At 43.1% G+C, this 17859-nt stretch overlaps 2 protein-coding genes and 1 long non-coding RNA gene across 6 annotated transcripts in view; 2 read left to right on the plus strand and 1 right to left on the minus strand.

Moving 5' to 3' along the window:
- The window catches only part of LOC105199537 (opsin, ultraviolet-sensitive), a 713170-nt gene that overhangs the window by 473874 nt on the left and 221437 nt on the right, over window positions 1–17859 (plus strand). The gene's annotated exons all lie outside the window — the stretch shown is intronic.
- Window positions 6267–7377, plus strand: LOC120357654. The gene is made up of 2 exons (XM_039448694.1): window positions 6267–6873; window positions 6963–7377. The coding sequence occupies exons 1-2, from the start codon at window positions 6484–6486 to the stop codon at window positions 7332–7334; spliced, it is 762 nt and encodes a 253-aa protein (XP_039304628.1). The 5' UTR covers window positions 6267–6483; the 3' UTR covers window positions 7335–7377.
- Window positions 15355–15724, minus strand: LOC120357657. The gene is made up of 3 exons (XR_005574672.1): window positions 15689–15724; window positions 15493–15554; window positions 15355–15378 (listed from the first exon to the last, which is right to left on the minus strand). It is a non-coding gene; the product is annotated as an uncharacterized LOC120357657 (long non-coding RNA).

A 17859-nucleotide genomic window follows, 5' to 3' on the forward strand; every position in this document is an offset into this window, starting at 1 on the left:
TTAGTTGCAACAGCAAGATTTTGGGTGTGCCAACTAAATTTCAGTCGTAACATATGGATACCTAAAATTTTAGCAGCATGGCCAATTTTAATTAACTGTAAATATTGTAGGTAAGAGTTACAAGAATTTAGCTACGACAGTCATTTTTAAGTGTGGCTACAGTATAACGTGTTACAACGATTGACACAAAATTTTATAAGGGGGACGCGAATTTAGGTGCTTCTGATAATAATTTAGGTGCCATTACAATTCCAACCTTGAATTCAGAGCTAAGATTAAGTCCACGACACCTACTTCAGTTTGCAATATTAATTATTAGGGTTAGCTATGGCAGTCATTTTAACGTGTAGCTACAGTAAAACGTGTTTCAACGGTTGATACATAATTTTACATGAGAGACGCAAATTTAGGTGCTTTTGATAATATTTTAAATGCCATTGCAAATCCAACCTTGAATCCAGAGCTAAGATTGTGTCCACCAACTTTGTGTGAGCCAAGATTGTGACACCTACTTCAGTTTGCAATATTATTTATTAGGGTTAGGTTCCAAAACGTCCTTTCCGAGAAAAACTTTACTCAAAATACATAGTACACATAACGCATACTATATTATATCGAGTAAAATTTTCCTGTGAGAGGATGTTTTGGAATGTAGCTTACATCTTAGGTCCTATTTTTGAGCACATAGGAATAATTTTCGGATAAAAAAATAGCAGAAGAGTCAATGGAAAAATAGCATTTTATTATATTCATAGGCGAAAGTTATTCGACAGTTAAGTGTTTAAAAACAGAATCTTGTCCTATTATAATTTACAAAAATTATTTCTATGTGTTTAAAAATAGGACCTAAAATCTAAGCTACATTCCAAAACATCCTCTCAGAGAAAAATTTTACTTGATATAATATAATAGTATACGATACTATGTATTTCAAGTAAAGTTTTTCTCGGAAAGGATGTTTAAGATATATAGAAATAAATAATTCTGTAAATACATGTAAAACACATTATATTTGTTCATAAAAAAGAAATATATTATATATATGTAACATAAATTTTATATATATAATAATATGTGTATATATATATATATATATATAAATATGTAAATATAACATACATGCATACATAATATCTTTACATTAGCTACTTTAATAATTAAGATAGTTTACTTTAATATAGTTTAAACGCACTATTTCATTATCGTACAAATCAGAAATAGATATGGATAATTTTTATTAATATTTTATAAAATACGGTATTAAATAGGATGATGCAAAATAACATATTGTTCACCAGTGCTTGCAGTATAAGCAAATAAAGGAAAAGAGTCGTACAAATTATGATATTTTACCGACAGCCACTTTGTATTTTGTTTCGACTTTACTTCAAAACCACCAATGTTGTCATTAAGATCTACATTTAATAAAGAAGAACAAACAAAAATTGGGACATTTTGATGAATAATAATAAGCTTGAACTTCTACAAAAACAGGACAAAAACTTTTGTCAATTCCATATACCAATATCATTGTAGGTTGATATTTAGTACCTTTATAATTAACCCAATTAGCAATAAAACATGGTTTAGAAATTATATCTTTAGGTAATGACAACGCAAAAAAATGAAAATAATCACGTTTAGTAATATCAAAAAATTTTCCTGATCCAATTTGAATAGTAGGAACAATGCTGTTTTGAGCCATAAGTCTATAACAAAACGAAAGCTGATGTCGAATGGCAATAGAAAGAAGAATATTTTTTCTTGACGTAACAACAGTAGAAATTTTTTTTTTAATTTTATGAAAGCCTTCAAGTCTTATCACTGATAACAACAGTATTGGTCCAGATTTTATCATAACACTTGCGTAATGAATCAAATTGTGATGTTTGGGTTTTAAACGTTGATTTGTACATTTTACATATTGATTATGATGTTCTAAAACCAATATTTTAAATGCAGATGCAGATTCCTCTGATACTGACTTACTGGACAGAAACTCTATTATTTCTTTTAATAATAAATATAATTTCCAGAATGGGTCATTAAATTATTTTACAAGGTGTCCAGTAATTATTCCGAAAAGTCTACAAAAGGTTAACATTTCTGAGGCTGTCATTTTAAGTTTGCTTTTTGTTGCAAAATCGTCAGCAATACAAGGTGGTTTATTCTGTGCATCAAGACCATAATCAAACATTTGCAAACTGTAATTGAGACCTGTCAAGTTAAAATCACCTATATTAATAAAATTATTTATTATTGGAATCATATCATAGTGAGCGATACCTTCTGCAATATCATGCATCATATCAACATAGATATTGTCTATTACGTGAAATGAAGTAACTGTGTTAAAAATACACTCTTCTTTGATTCCGGTTAAAGAAACGTTTTCTAAAGCTACATCAGCACTATAAGATTCACGTGTTCTAAGAACAGATTCATCTTCCAGACAAGAAGTTTCAGAAATAGTACGATGTAATTTGCAAAACCTACATGTATAGTTTGCCCGGAAACTTTCAACAAACCCACACATGGCGTGAAGACCCAAATTGTCACCAAATAATAAACCTAGTACTAAGTATATTTTATAAATGTTACCATTTACATTAATTGTTATTCCAACGTGTTCTAAAAAATTCAACTCCTCAATTAAAGGTGCAAATGTTTTTCTGTTTCCAAATTCTTTACGATCTTGAGACTTAAACAAAAGAACCAAAAAGAAATTCTCCAAACGAGATATACATTCAGGCGGCAAACATGGTATATAGCAATAAACTCCTCCAAGAGAAGCACTATGTGACCCTAATGGATTGTTCACATCCCAATCATCGTAATACACAAATAGTGGTAAAACTATATCATTATTTTTAAAGCTTTCTCTTTTACTATGCCAAAGTTTGGATTGGATAAAGTTTTTTACACTATCTGATTTTTTAAGTGAATTAATATAAAAAATTGTTGCAGTAAAAGCGTCAGGTAGTTGAAAAAGTTTTTGTAATACTTGTCTCAAAGGTATGAAATAGCCACAAACATCTTTAATTTTTTCAGTAGTGGAAGTTCCAATTCTTTTGCGGATTCTTTTTTTATGCATGTAATATTTAACAGGAGCTATATAATTGCCACAAGCCTTAAAATATTTCATGCGTTGGTATTCACTTCTAAGATGATCAAATTGATTTTCAAAACAATGAAACATTGATATAATATTTTCTATTGTTTCATTATTACAATTTAGAGCAGTAAAATGTGAAACAATTTTTTTTTTTTAAGATAGAAATGTGACTACTTATGAGAAATGTACAACTGTCCTGAATAATAGATTGAATGTATTTTCGCAGAATTGAAGATGTATAATACAATTTTGCAACAAAAGCATCACAACTTTTTCTTACGAGAGATTTAAATTCCATAGGAGTTATTGACGAAGATTTATTGTTACTTAATTCTATTGAGATTACATCATTGTTATTTATATTAACATTGCTAATAAGACAGGATTCTTTTTTTCTTTCAATTTGTGTATCAGTAGGTTCAATTAATACCTTAGATACATGTTGTTCTGAAGCAGGCTAAGCAGGAAAATTATGATTAGATCCAATTAAATGGCTTTGTAAAGAATTCCATAAAGACCATTTACGATTGCATCCATCTTCACCACATTTAAAAATTGTTAATAAATTAATATGTTTAATGTTAAAATGTACTAAAAGACCATTAACAGACGTAATAGTCTCTTTGCATAAAAAACATACAGGCATGATACAATCTGAACAATTTTAACGTTTTAAAATTTTAAAGTAATTTATATTCTTGAATTCTTGCTAAAACGGCACTAGTAAGCTAGGAATTCTTTCGCTTGTCCCACGTAGTTTCAAAGTCGTACACAGCTCTTTGCAAAAACATAAATACTTGGCCTACTTCAAAAGGGTATCGGATATTTAGAGCATTGCAAGACTTTACAATGAAATCTATGGCTTTTAATGTGTCTCCACTTCGTACCTGTAGTTATTGATGACAACAAAACATTGACTAATGTCGTCAAAACTAGGGCCAACTATTATTGCAATAGGTTGCGAGGTTAAACCAAATGAATGTAATTTGATCGTTCGCTCATGTAATCTTTCAAGATCAGCAATTGTCTGCAAAAAAATATAATTTTATGAGATAAATATGATTTAAATATTTAAATTTTAATAGTTTATTTATTCTATACGCTACACACACACACACACACACGCACACGCACACGCACGCACACGCACACGCACACACATACATACATATATACATATACATGTATATAATGAAATAGATTATTTTAATTGTATTCGTACTTTTACATGTAGAAGAAACGCTTCTTCACATTCCTCTCTAGAAGGTCTCTAATTCCTCGGCTGGCTCTTTTTAACTGTTATCACAGGAAATAGATGACGTATCAAGGATAATGTTGCAATTGTAGAACCATCTGTTCAGACGAAAATAATTATATAAAAGATACTGTGGTTATAATAAAGTTATTTTCAGTAATTACAATATTATGGCAAAAAAGAATATCTTTTATATCTGGCGTAAAAACATTATTCAAACGATTTTTGGCTTTAGATTGTACTTTATCAATTATAAAGGCAGATAATTTTGGCCATACAAGATAAAGTTTTAAATTGCAACCTGCATACAACGTTTCAAAGTCAGTTTCCAACTGAAAGTAAAGAATATAAAAATACAAATCACACATTTATTTTCTAATTAAGTTTTTAATTTTCTTACAAATGTTAAATATTAATTAATGATTTTTTTCCATGTTATATAATACAAATCAAATGAAAGAAATTGGAAAACTTATATTAATAATTGCAAACTAAAATTTTTGCTGTTCAATATATGTAAAAAAATATTTTAATAAGCTTACCAATGTATAACCTAGAGAATCAGATAGAGCTGGAAATTTAGCCATATATTCATGGCAAGTTTCTTTATCAGATAAAAGTTTTGTAACAAACCGCCTTCCGCGCGACCCCCCCGACGGACCGGTCATCGTCCGCAAAACGCCGGCCGAACATCCGCCGAGCGTCAAACGAGGCGCTACGCGCCGATAAACGACTTCAAACGCGCCAATGCGAGCAGCGAGGCATCCGCGCGTCGCGGTGACCGCGCCGCGCACGCGGCCCCAAACCGGCACGCACTAGCGACGTGCTCACTCGCCTCCGTCCGCCCACCACGCAACCGATCTCGAGCGGCGGGGACACTGGCTCCGACACGAACCGAACCGCCACCGAACGTTCCCGACGTCTCGAGATGCGGGTATAAAAGCGCCGGAGCAGCGAGATGCTGGGCTTCTTCTCCGCCGACTGTTCGGACCGTTCCGCCGATCAGGTCTCCGAAGAAGTCTCCTAAGGTAGTCCTGGGGTCAAGTGTCTTGGCCTCTGCCGAGCGTTCTCGGCGGCTACCACTCTCGCACCCGTCTCTCCTCGCCGAAGCTGGGCTCAAGCGTCTTGGGCTCAGGCAAGCGTACTTGCCCGACCGGCTTTCCTCGAAACCGATCCGATCCTACCGCGGCGGCTATAGAAAAACGGGGTAAAGCGTCTTTGCCTCCGTCGAGCGTACTCGACGTAGCCGTCGCATCCTGCCTGCGAGCGAGATCGCAACATACCAGCTGCGGATTTAAAGGGACGCTCGGCCGAGCGCCGCCCCGCGCCCCGCTTCCGCGCTGACGACCGCGAAAAGCCGAGCACGCGACCTCGCAAGGCCGAAAAACACGAGGCCGTCCGGCGCGCCGAAAAGAACGCCGACAACGTAAACAACGCACCTGCCGCGCAAATAGTGGCAACCGCGCCGACGACGTTCCCCGCGCCGAAACCGGTGCCCATCGGTATTCACGATCGCCGCGATCAAGATAGCCGTCACCCCGCGCGCGATACGGCCGACGACATATCGGCGGTGACGCACCCTCTGTAAATACTAGCTTTAAGACATTTGTATTCGTCCCTTCACTCTATAAAACTTGTACATATTTTACACGTTCAAACCCACGAGTCTAATTCTCTCTTAACCCGGATCGTGCCCTGGAATTCCCGACGAGCTACGTCCGTGCGCGATATCTATTCAAGAAAAACGGGTAATTGTTAAGAATACCCACTGCACCTCCGATTTTTACGAAATTAGGCTCATTCGAAGCGTTTTCACTCAAAATGTAAGAATCTGGCAAGAAAAAGTGTCGCTCTGGCCCGCGAACCGAAATATCAATCGTTAAAGTTACCGATTGCACAGGTTAAGATACCTGTCATCTCGGCGTTATGTAGCAAACTGAGCATGCGCTGTGGTCACGTTTGCATGCTGGTGACCGCATGCGCATGCGTTTTAGTAACTTTGTGGTAGAAATGTGCACGAAATTTGAATGTAAATTTAACGTAGAAACAAATGAAATACAACATCCAGTCAATAAACAGTAGCTAGTACCTGCACGTGCCTCCCGCATCTACAATGCCACTAACGTTGTTTCAATTTGGACACCTTACAGAGTGTAAGGAAAAATTAATAGATTTTTTAATTCAACACGGTATTTTGAAAAATATAGTTAAGTGTAGTCAATGTGGCAGTGATGTAAATATTAATAAAGGAACGCTACTGTATCGATGTCAAAAACGATACACTGTTAAGGACAAACATAAAAAACGTTTAAGCAAATGCTGTACATTTAATAAAAGTGGGAAAGCAGGCAGTTGGTTTGATCGCAGTAATCTTGACGTGGTTACTGTTTGTAAAATCGTTGCATGTTTTCTAATGCTGCGACATCCACGTCAAGATGACTCGCAGGAGGAAACTGGCGTGTCGAAACCTGTAATTGTGGACTGGTTCAATTTTTGTCGCGAGGTAATTAATATTTTTTATATACTAAGTAAATATATATCATATATGTTAAAATACAGTAAATAAAATAATAACATTATTTCTACTTACAGGTTTGTGTGTTCTGGGCTGATAAGCATAGCGAGAAGCTTGGTGGCCCAGGACGCATTGTAGAAATCGACGAGGCAAAACTTGGCCGACGTAAATACAATCGGGGTCAACTCGTCAAAGGCCAATGGATTTTCGGAGGATACGAGCGAGACACAAAGAAGATTTTCGTCGTTCTAGTGGAGGATCGCACAACGGACACACTTTTAAAGTGTATAAAAGAGTGGGTTTTATCAGGAACCACCATCGTGTCAGATTGTTGGAAGTCTTATGATTGTTTACAACATGAAGGCTTCCAACATCTGACAGTAAACCACTCGTATAACTTTGTCGATCCTCAAACGGGTAAGAAATATTTAAAATATATCTACCGTTAATTTTTGCTTAAGTATATTATATTAATATTTTTGTATTTTATATTTTAATACATTTTTATATTTACAGGTGCTCACATCCAGAATATAGAGCGTGTTTGGAGAGAGATTCGGGGAAATATCCCAAAGTTTGGAAGAAAATCTGAACATTTTGAGGGATATTTATCGGAATATCTTTTCAAACGCGCCTATAGCCGACTGGAACGCATCGAAGCCTTCTTTGATGTCATCGCTGAGATGTATCCTCCGATGTCCACCTGCGAGCCTGCAACCAGAGCCGAGCAAAAGCCTGCAACTAGTGGCGAACAACCCAGCACTAGCACGGCTTGCTAATGCGTTATTTAAATTTGTCCTTAACAGTGTATCGTTTTTGACATCGATACATTAGCGTTTCTTTATTGATATTTACGTCACTACTACATTGACTACACTTAACTCTATTTTCCAAAATACCGTGTTGCATTAAGAAATCTATTAGTTTTTCCTTACACTCTGTAAGGTGCCCAAATGTATTGTGCAATATTTTAGTGGTATTATAAAAAATTTATTATATACTAATAATTTATTTAAAAAATGTTAAATAAAAATTTTGAAATTTAGAAATCTGTACAATATTTCTTATAATAGCCCAACCTGAATCTTAGTTTTAAATAAAAAATTGTTTTGCATGGAAGTTGAAATTACCGATGTCTGTTTTACAGTGAAATTAACTTTTATCTTAATTTACATGATATAAAGCACTTTCCACGTGGAGCGAGGTCCATCCCCATCCCCATCCCACTTTCTCCACCCCTAGCGTACCCTCCCCCACAGATGTCTGCTTTGCAGCCAAATTAATTGTTACTTCAATTTACATGATACAGGGGACTTTTTACGTGGAGCGAGGTCCACCCCTACCCCACCTTTTCCACCCCCACCCCATCCTTTCCACCCCTTCCACCCTCCTCCCCCCCCGCGCGCGCGAAGCCCCTCTCCCTTTTAAACATTTACTTTCCGCACGATAACTTAACTTATTTATTCATTTATCACTGATTCACTTATATTGCTCTGTATTTATGTTTCAAATTCGCGCACTTTTTGTATGTGTGTGCCTATGGAGCATGCAAACGTGCCCATAGCGCATGCTCAGTTTGCTACATAACGCCGAAATGACAGGTATCTTAACCTGTGCAATCGCCAACTTTAACGCTTGATATCTCGATTTGCGGGCCAGAGCGACACTTTTTCTTGTCAGATTCTTTCATTTTGAGTGAAAACGCGTCGAATGAGCCTAATTTCATCAAAATCGGAGGTGCAGTGGGTATTCTCAACAATTACCGAAAAACGGGTTGTTACATGGCGTCCGAACAGGGACCGTTGCCGTCCGGAGAGAATTAGACCCGCGTTGGCCATGCCGAGAAGCTGGATCTACCGAGTAGACCGTACCGCGCTAGAGTCTCACCTCGAAACTCTCAGGCTGGACACAACCGGGAACGTGGACGATCTCCGCCGCCGCTTACGGGAATACGCGATCGCGCATCCCGAATATCAGCCCGCAAACATGCCGCCCCCGGAGGACCTCGCCGAGATCCGCATCGAAATACCGGATCCGCCACTCGCCGGCGGGGGACACGCGTCCGACGCCAAGCAAATGAACCAGATACGGAAGTGGGGATGCCACTTCGAAGGGAAAGACACCATCGCGTTCCTTGAGCGGGTCGACGAACTACAACGAGAGTACGGGTTCTCCGACGCACAGCTATTGCGCGGTCTCCCCGAGCTGCTGCGCGGGGAAGCGCTCCTGTGGTACCGCAACAATCGCGACTCCTGGGACGACTGGCAGGCGTTCACCGGCGAATTCCGGGAATATTACTTACCACGGCGATACGTCGCCAAATTAAAACGGGATATTCAGGCACGAAAACAAGGTACCGACGAGCCATACCGCAAGTACGCGACAGAGCTCCTCACCATGATGAGACGCGCCGGAGGGTACGAAAAGGAGGCGCAGCTCGACCTGCTGTACGAAAACCTCCAACCGCGATACAAGTTATACGTCCGCCGCGACGGCCTCCGCCGAACAACCGACCTGCTCCGTCAGGCGGAGGAGTTCGAGGAAATCAGCGCGCAATGTCGCGACCGCGGCGTCGCCCCCAAGCCAACCGCCACCAATACCGCCGCGACCACGTACGACAAGAACGAATGCTGCTGGCGTTGTAAGCAGCGCGGGCATACCCGGTTCGACTGCCGTCGCATCGCGAAAAAATTCTGCTCCCAGTGCGGGAAAGACGGCGTCTACACACGCGACTGCCACCCGCCGCCGGGAAACGCCACCAGGGCCGGGGAGGCCCCTGCCGCACCCCGGTCCTCCGAGTAATATTCAAACCGCGACCGCACATCTACCTCAGCATCGACCAGCACGAGCTCGAGGTCCTCCTGGACTCGGGCTCAGAGGCCTTCTTCGTGAGCGCGGCTACCGCGAACCGTCTGCAACGCCAAGGGCGAGAGATACGACCCGTCACCGGCCAGGTCTACGTGGCGGACGGGTCAAGCGTACCGATTGGGGGATGCATAATGCTACCGATCGTCATCGACAACCGAGCAATTTCGCACGAGTTCCAAATACTACCCGGACTCGACACCGACGTACTCTTCGGCGTCGATATCATGGCTCGGACACAAATCGCCATCCCGCCGCCACCGAAACACGCCGCAAGGGCACGCACTCCCCCGCACGCAACCCTACCGATACGACCCGCGGCAGAAGGGGGAGAAGAACAGGAACGCCTGCAAGCCTTCCTCGCCGAAGAACTCCCACGATTCGAAGCCGTACACGGACCGACCGACCGCCTGCAACACACGATACGCGTCAAAAATCATCCGCCGATTAAACAACGGTACCGCCCTCGGAATCCGGTAATGCAGGCCATCATCGACCGCGAGGTCGACGAAATGCTCCGGAACGGAATCATCAAGCCGTCGCAAAGCGTGTGGAGCTCACCTATCGTGATCGTGAGAAAGAAAGACGGCAAACCACGTTTTTGCATCGACTTCCGCAGGGTGAACGATGTGACCGAACGCGACGCGTATCCGTTGCCACAGATCGCCGCGACGCTGGATAAACTTCGCGGCGCGCAATTCCTGACCACGCTCGACCTGGAGAGCGGCTACTGGCAGGTACCGCTATCACCGGAAAGCCGACCGATTACCGCGTTCACGGTACCCGGACGCGGACTAATGCAGTTCCGCGTAATGCCCTTCGGACTGCATTCCGCGCCCGCCACGTTCCAGCGGTTACTGGACGGCATACTAGGCCCGGAGCTAGAGCCTAGCGTGTTCGTCTACCTAGACGACATTATCGTCGTTAGCCGAACCTTCGACGAGCACCTCGACACCCTGCGAGAAGTCTTTGCGCGACTAAGGTCCGCCCGACTCCGTCTTAACCCCGCGAAATGCCGGTTCTGTACGACGACAATCAAGTATCTCGGACACGTCGTGGACCGCGAGGGCATACGAACCGACCCGGAAAAGATCAAGACGATTGTGGAGTGGCCGGTACCGCACACCGTGCGGCAAGTACGCCAATTCCTCGGCATCGCCTCGTGGTACCGACGATTCATACGCGATTTCGCGACCCTCGCCGCCCCGCTAACCGCACTCACTCGCAAAAACGCCGCCTGGAAGTGGGGAGCCTCGGAGCAGGAGGCATTTGACGCCCTGAAGAGAACGCTCACGACCGCGCCGGTATTGGCCTGCCCGGATTTCGAGAGGCAATTCGTCTTACAAACGGACGCGAGTACGACCGGCCTGGGGGCCGTACTAACACAATACTTCCCCGAGGGCGAGCGCGTGATGGCATATGCCAGTCGTACCCTGAATTCCGCCGAACAAAACTACAGCACGACGGAGCTGGAGTGTCTCGCGATACTGTGGGGAATACGCCGAATGAGGGACTACCTCGAGGGCTATTGCTTTAAGGTCGTGACCGACCACCAGTCACTACGCTGGATACAAAAACTCGATTCGCCCACCGGCCGACTCGGACGGTGGGCATTCGAGTTACGCCAATACGACTTCGACATTCAGTACCGCAAGGGAGCGTTGAACAAGGTAGCCGATGCCTTGTCCCGCCGACACGCCGTCAACGTCATCGCGGAGCCCCGATGCCCGTGGTACCAGAAATGGTGGGGAACCGCACGCGACACGCCGCACGACGCTCCCGACTTCCGCATCGAAGACGGGAAATTGTACAAGCACGTGCTACATACTCTCGACTTGTCCGAAACGCCGAGCGACGCACAATGGAAATAGTGCGTCCCCCGCGAGGGACGCACCGAGATCTTGCGGCGGTATCACGACGCGCCAACCGCCGGACATCTCGGGATCGCCAAGACCATCTCGCGCATCGCCGCACAGTATCACTGGCCCGGCATGTTCCGCGACATAGCCCGGTACGTGCGGCGGTGCGAGACATGCCTGGCTCACAAAGCGGAGCAGCGCCGACCCGCCGGACTGCTCCACCCGTAATTGCGCGACCGTGGCAACAAGTTGCCATCGACCTCATCGGACCGTTACCGCGATCCTGCCGGGGCCACACGTGGCTCCTCACTATGCAAGACGGGTTCACCAAATGGCTCGAGATGCGTGCTCTCCGCCGCGCCACCGCACAGAACGTGACAGCCGCCCTCACGGAAGCTATCGTGCTCCGCCACGGATGTCCCGAAGAAATCCTCTCCGACAACGGGACCCAGCTTCGTTCGGCCTCACTGACCCAGCTTCTGCAGAAACTACAGATCCGCCACCGATTGACGCCGGCGTACGCCCCGCACTGTAATCCGGTCGAACGCACGAATCGGTCCGTAAAAACAATGATCAGCTTGTATGTAAAAAAGGACCACCGCAAGTGGGACACATACCTCGCTGAGCTGCAGTTCGCTTACAATACGGCAGTACACGAGGCAACGGGGCATACGCCGGTGTTCCTAAACCACGGCCGCGAACTGCGACGTCCGGGAGAACGCGCGGCATCGAACAACGCAGAGGCACCTCACGCGCTGCAACGACGCCTACGCAAGGCGTACGGAGTCGTGCGCATAAAGCTTGCCCGAGCGTTTCAAAGGCAAGAACGATACTATAATCTACGCCGCCGGAATTGGCGACCGCGGCTAGGCGAATGGGTATGGAAACGCGACCGCCCGTTGTCGCGGCGCGCGGATGCCTTCAACGCAAAACTCGCGCCAAAATACATCGGACCGCTAGAAATCCAGAAAATCATCTCACCCGTTATAGTCGACCTCCGGAGCAAAAGTGGGAAATGGTACCGACACACACACATCCAAGATCTGAAGCCGGCCCCCACTCCACGAGCCGACGGTGACACCGACACCGAGGATGAAAACAATGCGGCCGAAGATGACAACACCGATCTGGGGGAAGGACGTCCGCCCGAATTTGAACGTAACGGCCCAGGCACCGCAGAGCTCACTTTGACGCAAGCCATGGCAAGCGACGCAGCATCCGACGATATCCTAAGCATCATCCAGGACTTCCTGGGAGAACCCGTGGCCGAGTACGACCCGGAGCGACCCGGCATGGACGAAGCCGGACCAAGCCAGTCACGGCCAGCCTCCGGAACTGGACCCAGCCAGCCCACCAAGCCGAGAGAACGGCCGCGGAAACCGGCCGCTATAGCCGGTGTCAGACTGGGCCAGCTACGACAGCCGTCCGACCGCCAGACGCAGACCAAGATCTCTTGGCTCACAAGAACACCACCGCCGCCGATACCCCGGCCGATAGCGACACGGCCGGAAAAACCGCAGCCGTCCCTCGACCCGACTGATGGGGCCGCTGCCGCCACCACCTGTGCCAGTGGAAGTCGCACCAGGCATCACGGTAGAGGTACCGTACTTCGCCATCCACTCCGGCCGCGAATACAAGGCCAGACTCGGAGCTCGACGGTGGCACTTACGCTTCGACCGTGCCGGACGACTCCGATCATGTCGAGAGAAGTCCTACGACACTCCCCGCACACCGAGAAAATAAATAGTATGCCTCTAATTTCAGGCATTCTTAGGAAGGGGGTGGTGTAACAAACCGCCTCCGCGCGACCCCCCCGACGGACCGGTCATCGTCCGCAAAACGCCGGCCGAACATCCGCCGAGCGTCAAACGAGGCGCTACGCGCCGATAAACGACTTCAAACGCGCCAATGCGAGCAGCGAGGCATCCGCGCGTTGCGGTGACCGCGCCGCGCACGCGCACCGGCCCCAAACCAGCACGCACTAGCGACGTGCTCACTCGCCTCCGTCCGCCCACCACGCAACCGATCTCGAGCGGCGGGGACGCTGGCTCCGACACGAACCGAACCGCCACCGAACGTTCCCGACGTCTCGAGATGCGGGTATAAAAGCGCCGGAGCAGCGAGATGCTGGGCTTCTTCTCCGCCGACTGTTCGGACCGTTATTCCGCCGAGCAGGTCTCCGAAGAAGTCTCCTAAGGTAGTCCTGGGGTCAAGTGTCTTGGCCTCTGCCGAGCGTTCTCGGCGGCTACCACTCTCGCACCCGTCTCTCCTCGCCGAAGCTGGGCTCAAGCGTCTTGGGCTCAGGCAAGCGTACTTGCCCGACCGGCTTTCCTCGAAACCGATCCGATCCTACCGCGGCAGTTACAGAAAAACGGGGTAAAGCGTCTTTGCCTCCGTCGAGCGTACTCGACGTAGCCGTCGCATCCTGCCTGCGAGCGAGATCGCAACATACCAGCTGCGGATTTAAAGGGACGCTCAGCCGAGCGCCGCCCCGCGCCCCGCTTCCGCGCTGACGACCGCGAAAAGCCGAGCACGCGACCTCGCAAGGCCGAAAAACACGAGGCCGCTCGGCGCGCCGAAAAGAATGCCGACAACGTAAACAACGCACCTGCCGCGCGAATAGCGGCAACCGCGCCGACGACGTTCCCCGCGCCGAAACCGGTGCCCACCGGTATTCACGATCGCCGCGATCAAGATAGCCGTCACCCCGCGCGCGATACGGCCGACGACGTATTGGCGGTGACGCACCCTCTGTAAATACTAGCTTTAAGACATTTGTATTCGACCCTTCACTCAATAAAACTTGTACATATTTTACACGTTCAAACCCACGAGTCTAATTCTCTCTTAATCTGGATCGTGCCCTGGAATTCCCGACGAGCTACGTCCGTGCGCGATATCTATTCAAGAAAAACGGGTTGTTACAGTTTTTTAATTCTTTTTTTAGCAGTCAAAGACCAATATTCTTGAACTTTTTGCCACGGTTTTGAATTATTTTGTAACCATAATAGATATTCTTCATAAGGCAAAATATTTTCATTGTTATCGTTACTTAATTTGCCTATAAAAAATAAACAAAAATAAAATTTTAAATAAATATTATTTTGTATTTAGAAACTTGTATTGCCACCTATTACAATGATTATTAAATATCAGACTTTTAATGATATATAAAGAAACTTAAACAGAACTTACTATCAATCTCATCTTGAACCACATCTTTTAAATTGAGCAAGCTTACTTTAATAAGTTTTCTTCGTATTGAATAGTATTTTGTAAGAATTTTGCCTCTACCCTGTGATTCATCTTTTTTGTGTTTTATATAGCATACACTTTACAATCAAAAATGCTGATAATGAAATTATGTTATACAACAAAATGTTCTAATTATTTTTTAATAGAATTATGTTTATACAATTTATAAAATAGATAAAATTTTTATTGGCAGTGTATTATGTACATAATTTACTCATAGTCAATAGTTTCTATAAATTTGATTTTAATAGTGTAAGATTATTTAATAACTTATAATATTATTTACGAAGCTAAATTTACCTTTTCTTCAGTTGGAAATAACTTTTTGACGTGATCACTTAGAAAAGCTACTCTGTTACTTGTGATATTATTATTTATATTACAGCTTAATTCATTGCTCACAATTATTTTTGCAAGCTTATTTCGTGAATCATCATTTAACTTGCCCTCATTTTTATATGAACGCAGCAACAATAAACCATCATCGGATTTTTTTCAATAATGCTTCAAGATCCTGCATAATAATAAGAAATAAATTTATATAGTAAATTTGTATAAGAGTGAAACCTAGATGCCGAGTGAAACTTATTTTAAGTATCTAATGTAGAAAATAAATCACATAACTTACATATCTGTCACTATTATTTGCATGATTCAAATCATGTTCAATTAGTTCACTCGACAATACATCTAAAAAGAGAATAATTGATTAGAAGATAAATAATGGAATGTAAAAAAATAAAAATTTTAATTATAAAATAATATAAACATAGTCAATTTATATTATATTAAAAAAGTGTTAACAATACTCAATAAATTCTCACCACTATATTCTGAACCTGTGTCAGGTCCAGATATTGTTATTAAGCAATTATCCTGAATATTATTTACATCAATTAAATGTTGTTGATCAACAGCTACAACATTTGTATATTGCTGCGCAGTAGTAATGATTGTATTTTGAGGTCTCTGATCTGTTGGAACTACTGCATTTTGAGATTCGTGCTCTGTTAAAATTATAGTTTCTTGTTGTGTTACAACTTTTTTATTTAGATGTTCTGTATCTAATTTTAGTTTTTTATTAGGATTAGTGTCAATAACATGCACTTGCTCTTCTGTTTGTAACTGCAGAATGTAGAATATAAAATATTATTTCAAAATAATTAAAAATCATAAAATTTAATATTAACAAGAGGATAATTATACTTGTTTTTAAAGACAAGATGCTTTATTTAATACCTAATATAATCATATAAAAAGAAATGAATACCTCGCAAACATAATTCTTCAAATTTTTCTGAAATTTTCGTCGAGGTCTTATTTGTGGAATTAATAATTTTACATCTTCCTCTGTGAAAATGTCCAGTTGCTCTATTTCAATATCTTGAGCTGTAAATAGCAACTACTGTATAACAGTTTCATAATAAACCTTATAAACAAGATAAATTGTAAATTTAATTAACATATAATAAACATTATATATACCTAATACAAATAAATTTGAGCAAAATAGCAACGCCACAAAAAAACATACACAAATCTTGTGTTTAAATATTGACACCTGGTAATTATTGTCAAATTTCTCTAATTATAGACGTATATTAATAACGTATCTACGAAATTTGCAATTATTTCTGCATTCAATCCCCATTCAGTTAATAAATTGTTTATATTATTATCCGGCATGTTATTCCTAAATATAATGTTAATAAATACATAAATATATTCTTTCATACCTAATGAACACACATATACACACACACACACACACACACACACACACACACACACACACACACACACACACACACACACACATATATATATATATATACAGGGTGTCCCAGACCAATGTATAAAGATTATCACGATGAGGTAGAAGGGATCGAGATAAACGAAAAAGTTTAATACCATTTTGCGATATTTGCAATAATTTTTGAGTAATAAAATATTAAGGTCAGGCGAATAAGAGCGCGCGGAGAGACAAACGGTCGCTCGTCTGAGCCGTAGGACCGCCCACTGCGGCCCGATTGTAGGCGACGGTAAGTGGCGCGCGGCGAGGAAAAAGATAGCTTGGCACCGCATCGTGTCAAGCCGGGCGGTCTTACGGCTCAGGCGACCAACCATTTGCCTCTCCACGCGCTCTTATTCGGCTGACTTTAATATTTTATTACACGAAAATTATTGCAAATATCGCAAACTGTTATTAGACTTTTTGATTTATCTTGATCCCTTTTACCTTATCGTAATAATCTTTATACATTGGTCTGGGACACTGTATATATATATATATATATATATATATATATATATATATATATATATATATATACAGGGTGTTTCAGACCACCCGTACACCCCTTTTCTCTTCGCAGGATTAGGACCAATCAAAAATATGTTCAGACGAAAGTTGTAGGGTTTCAAAAGATCTATTCAATGATCTTATCAGTTTGACCTTGGATGACGTCGCCAAGGTCAGATCGAAATCACATTAAGTTTTTTAAATGGAACACCCTATTTTTGATTCCAGAATCTAATAGCTGGTGTCAAGACCTTTCCAAAACACTATAAGAATGTTTATTTTCGTTGACTACTTTCCGAGTTGTGCGGCTTGAAAGTTACACTACCGCCAGCATCAGCATTACTCAAGATGTACCATGTGGTGGTTAGTTAGTCGGATTTAATCTTGTGTGTGGGTGTGTGCATACGTGCATGCGTATGTGTATGGGGGAGGAAAAGGGGAGTCAAAGTTTTATGTACTCTGCTTTTGTTTATTAACTGGATTGATTATGTTTGATGATCAATCATGTCCAGATTGACTGTATGCATTTTCCCGTGCTTAGCATTATCCAGAATGAACGACGTGGACGTGACGAGAAATTCATCCCATTGGGGTGCTTGATTCACGTGAGTCCCCTTGCCTCTCACGTTTGAGGTGCTTGATTCACGTGAGTCCCCTTGCCTCTCACGTTTGGGGTGCTTGATTCACGTGAGT

Source organism: Solenopsis invicta, chromosome 4 (assembly GCF_016802725.1).
Source record: "Solenopsis invicta isolate M01_SB chromosome 4, UNIL_Sinv_3.0, whole genome shotgun sequence".
In the NCBI taxonomy this organism is placed as follows: Eukaryota; Metazoa; Arthropoda; class Insecta; order Hymenoptera; family Formicidae; genus Solenopsis; species Solenopsis invicta.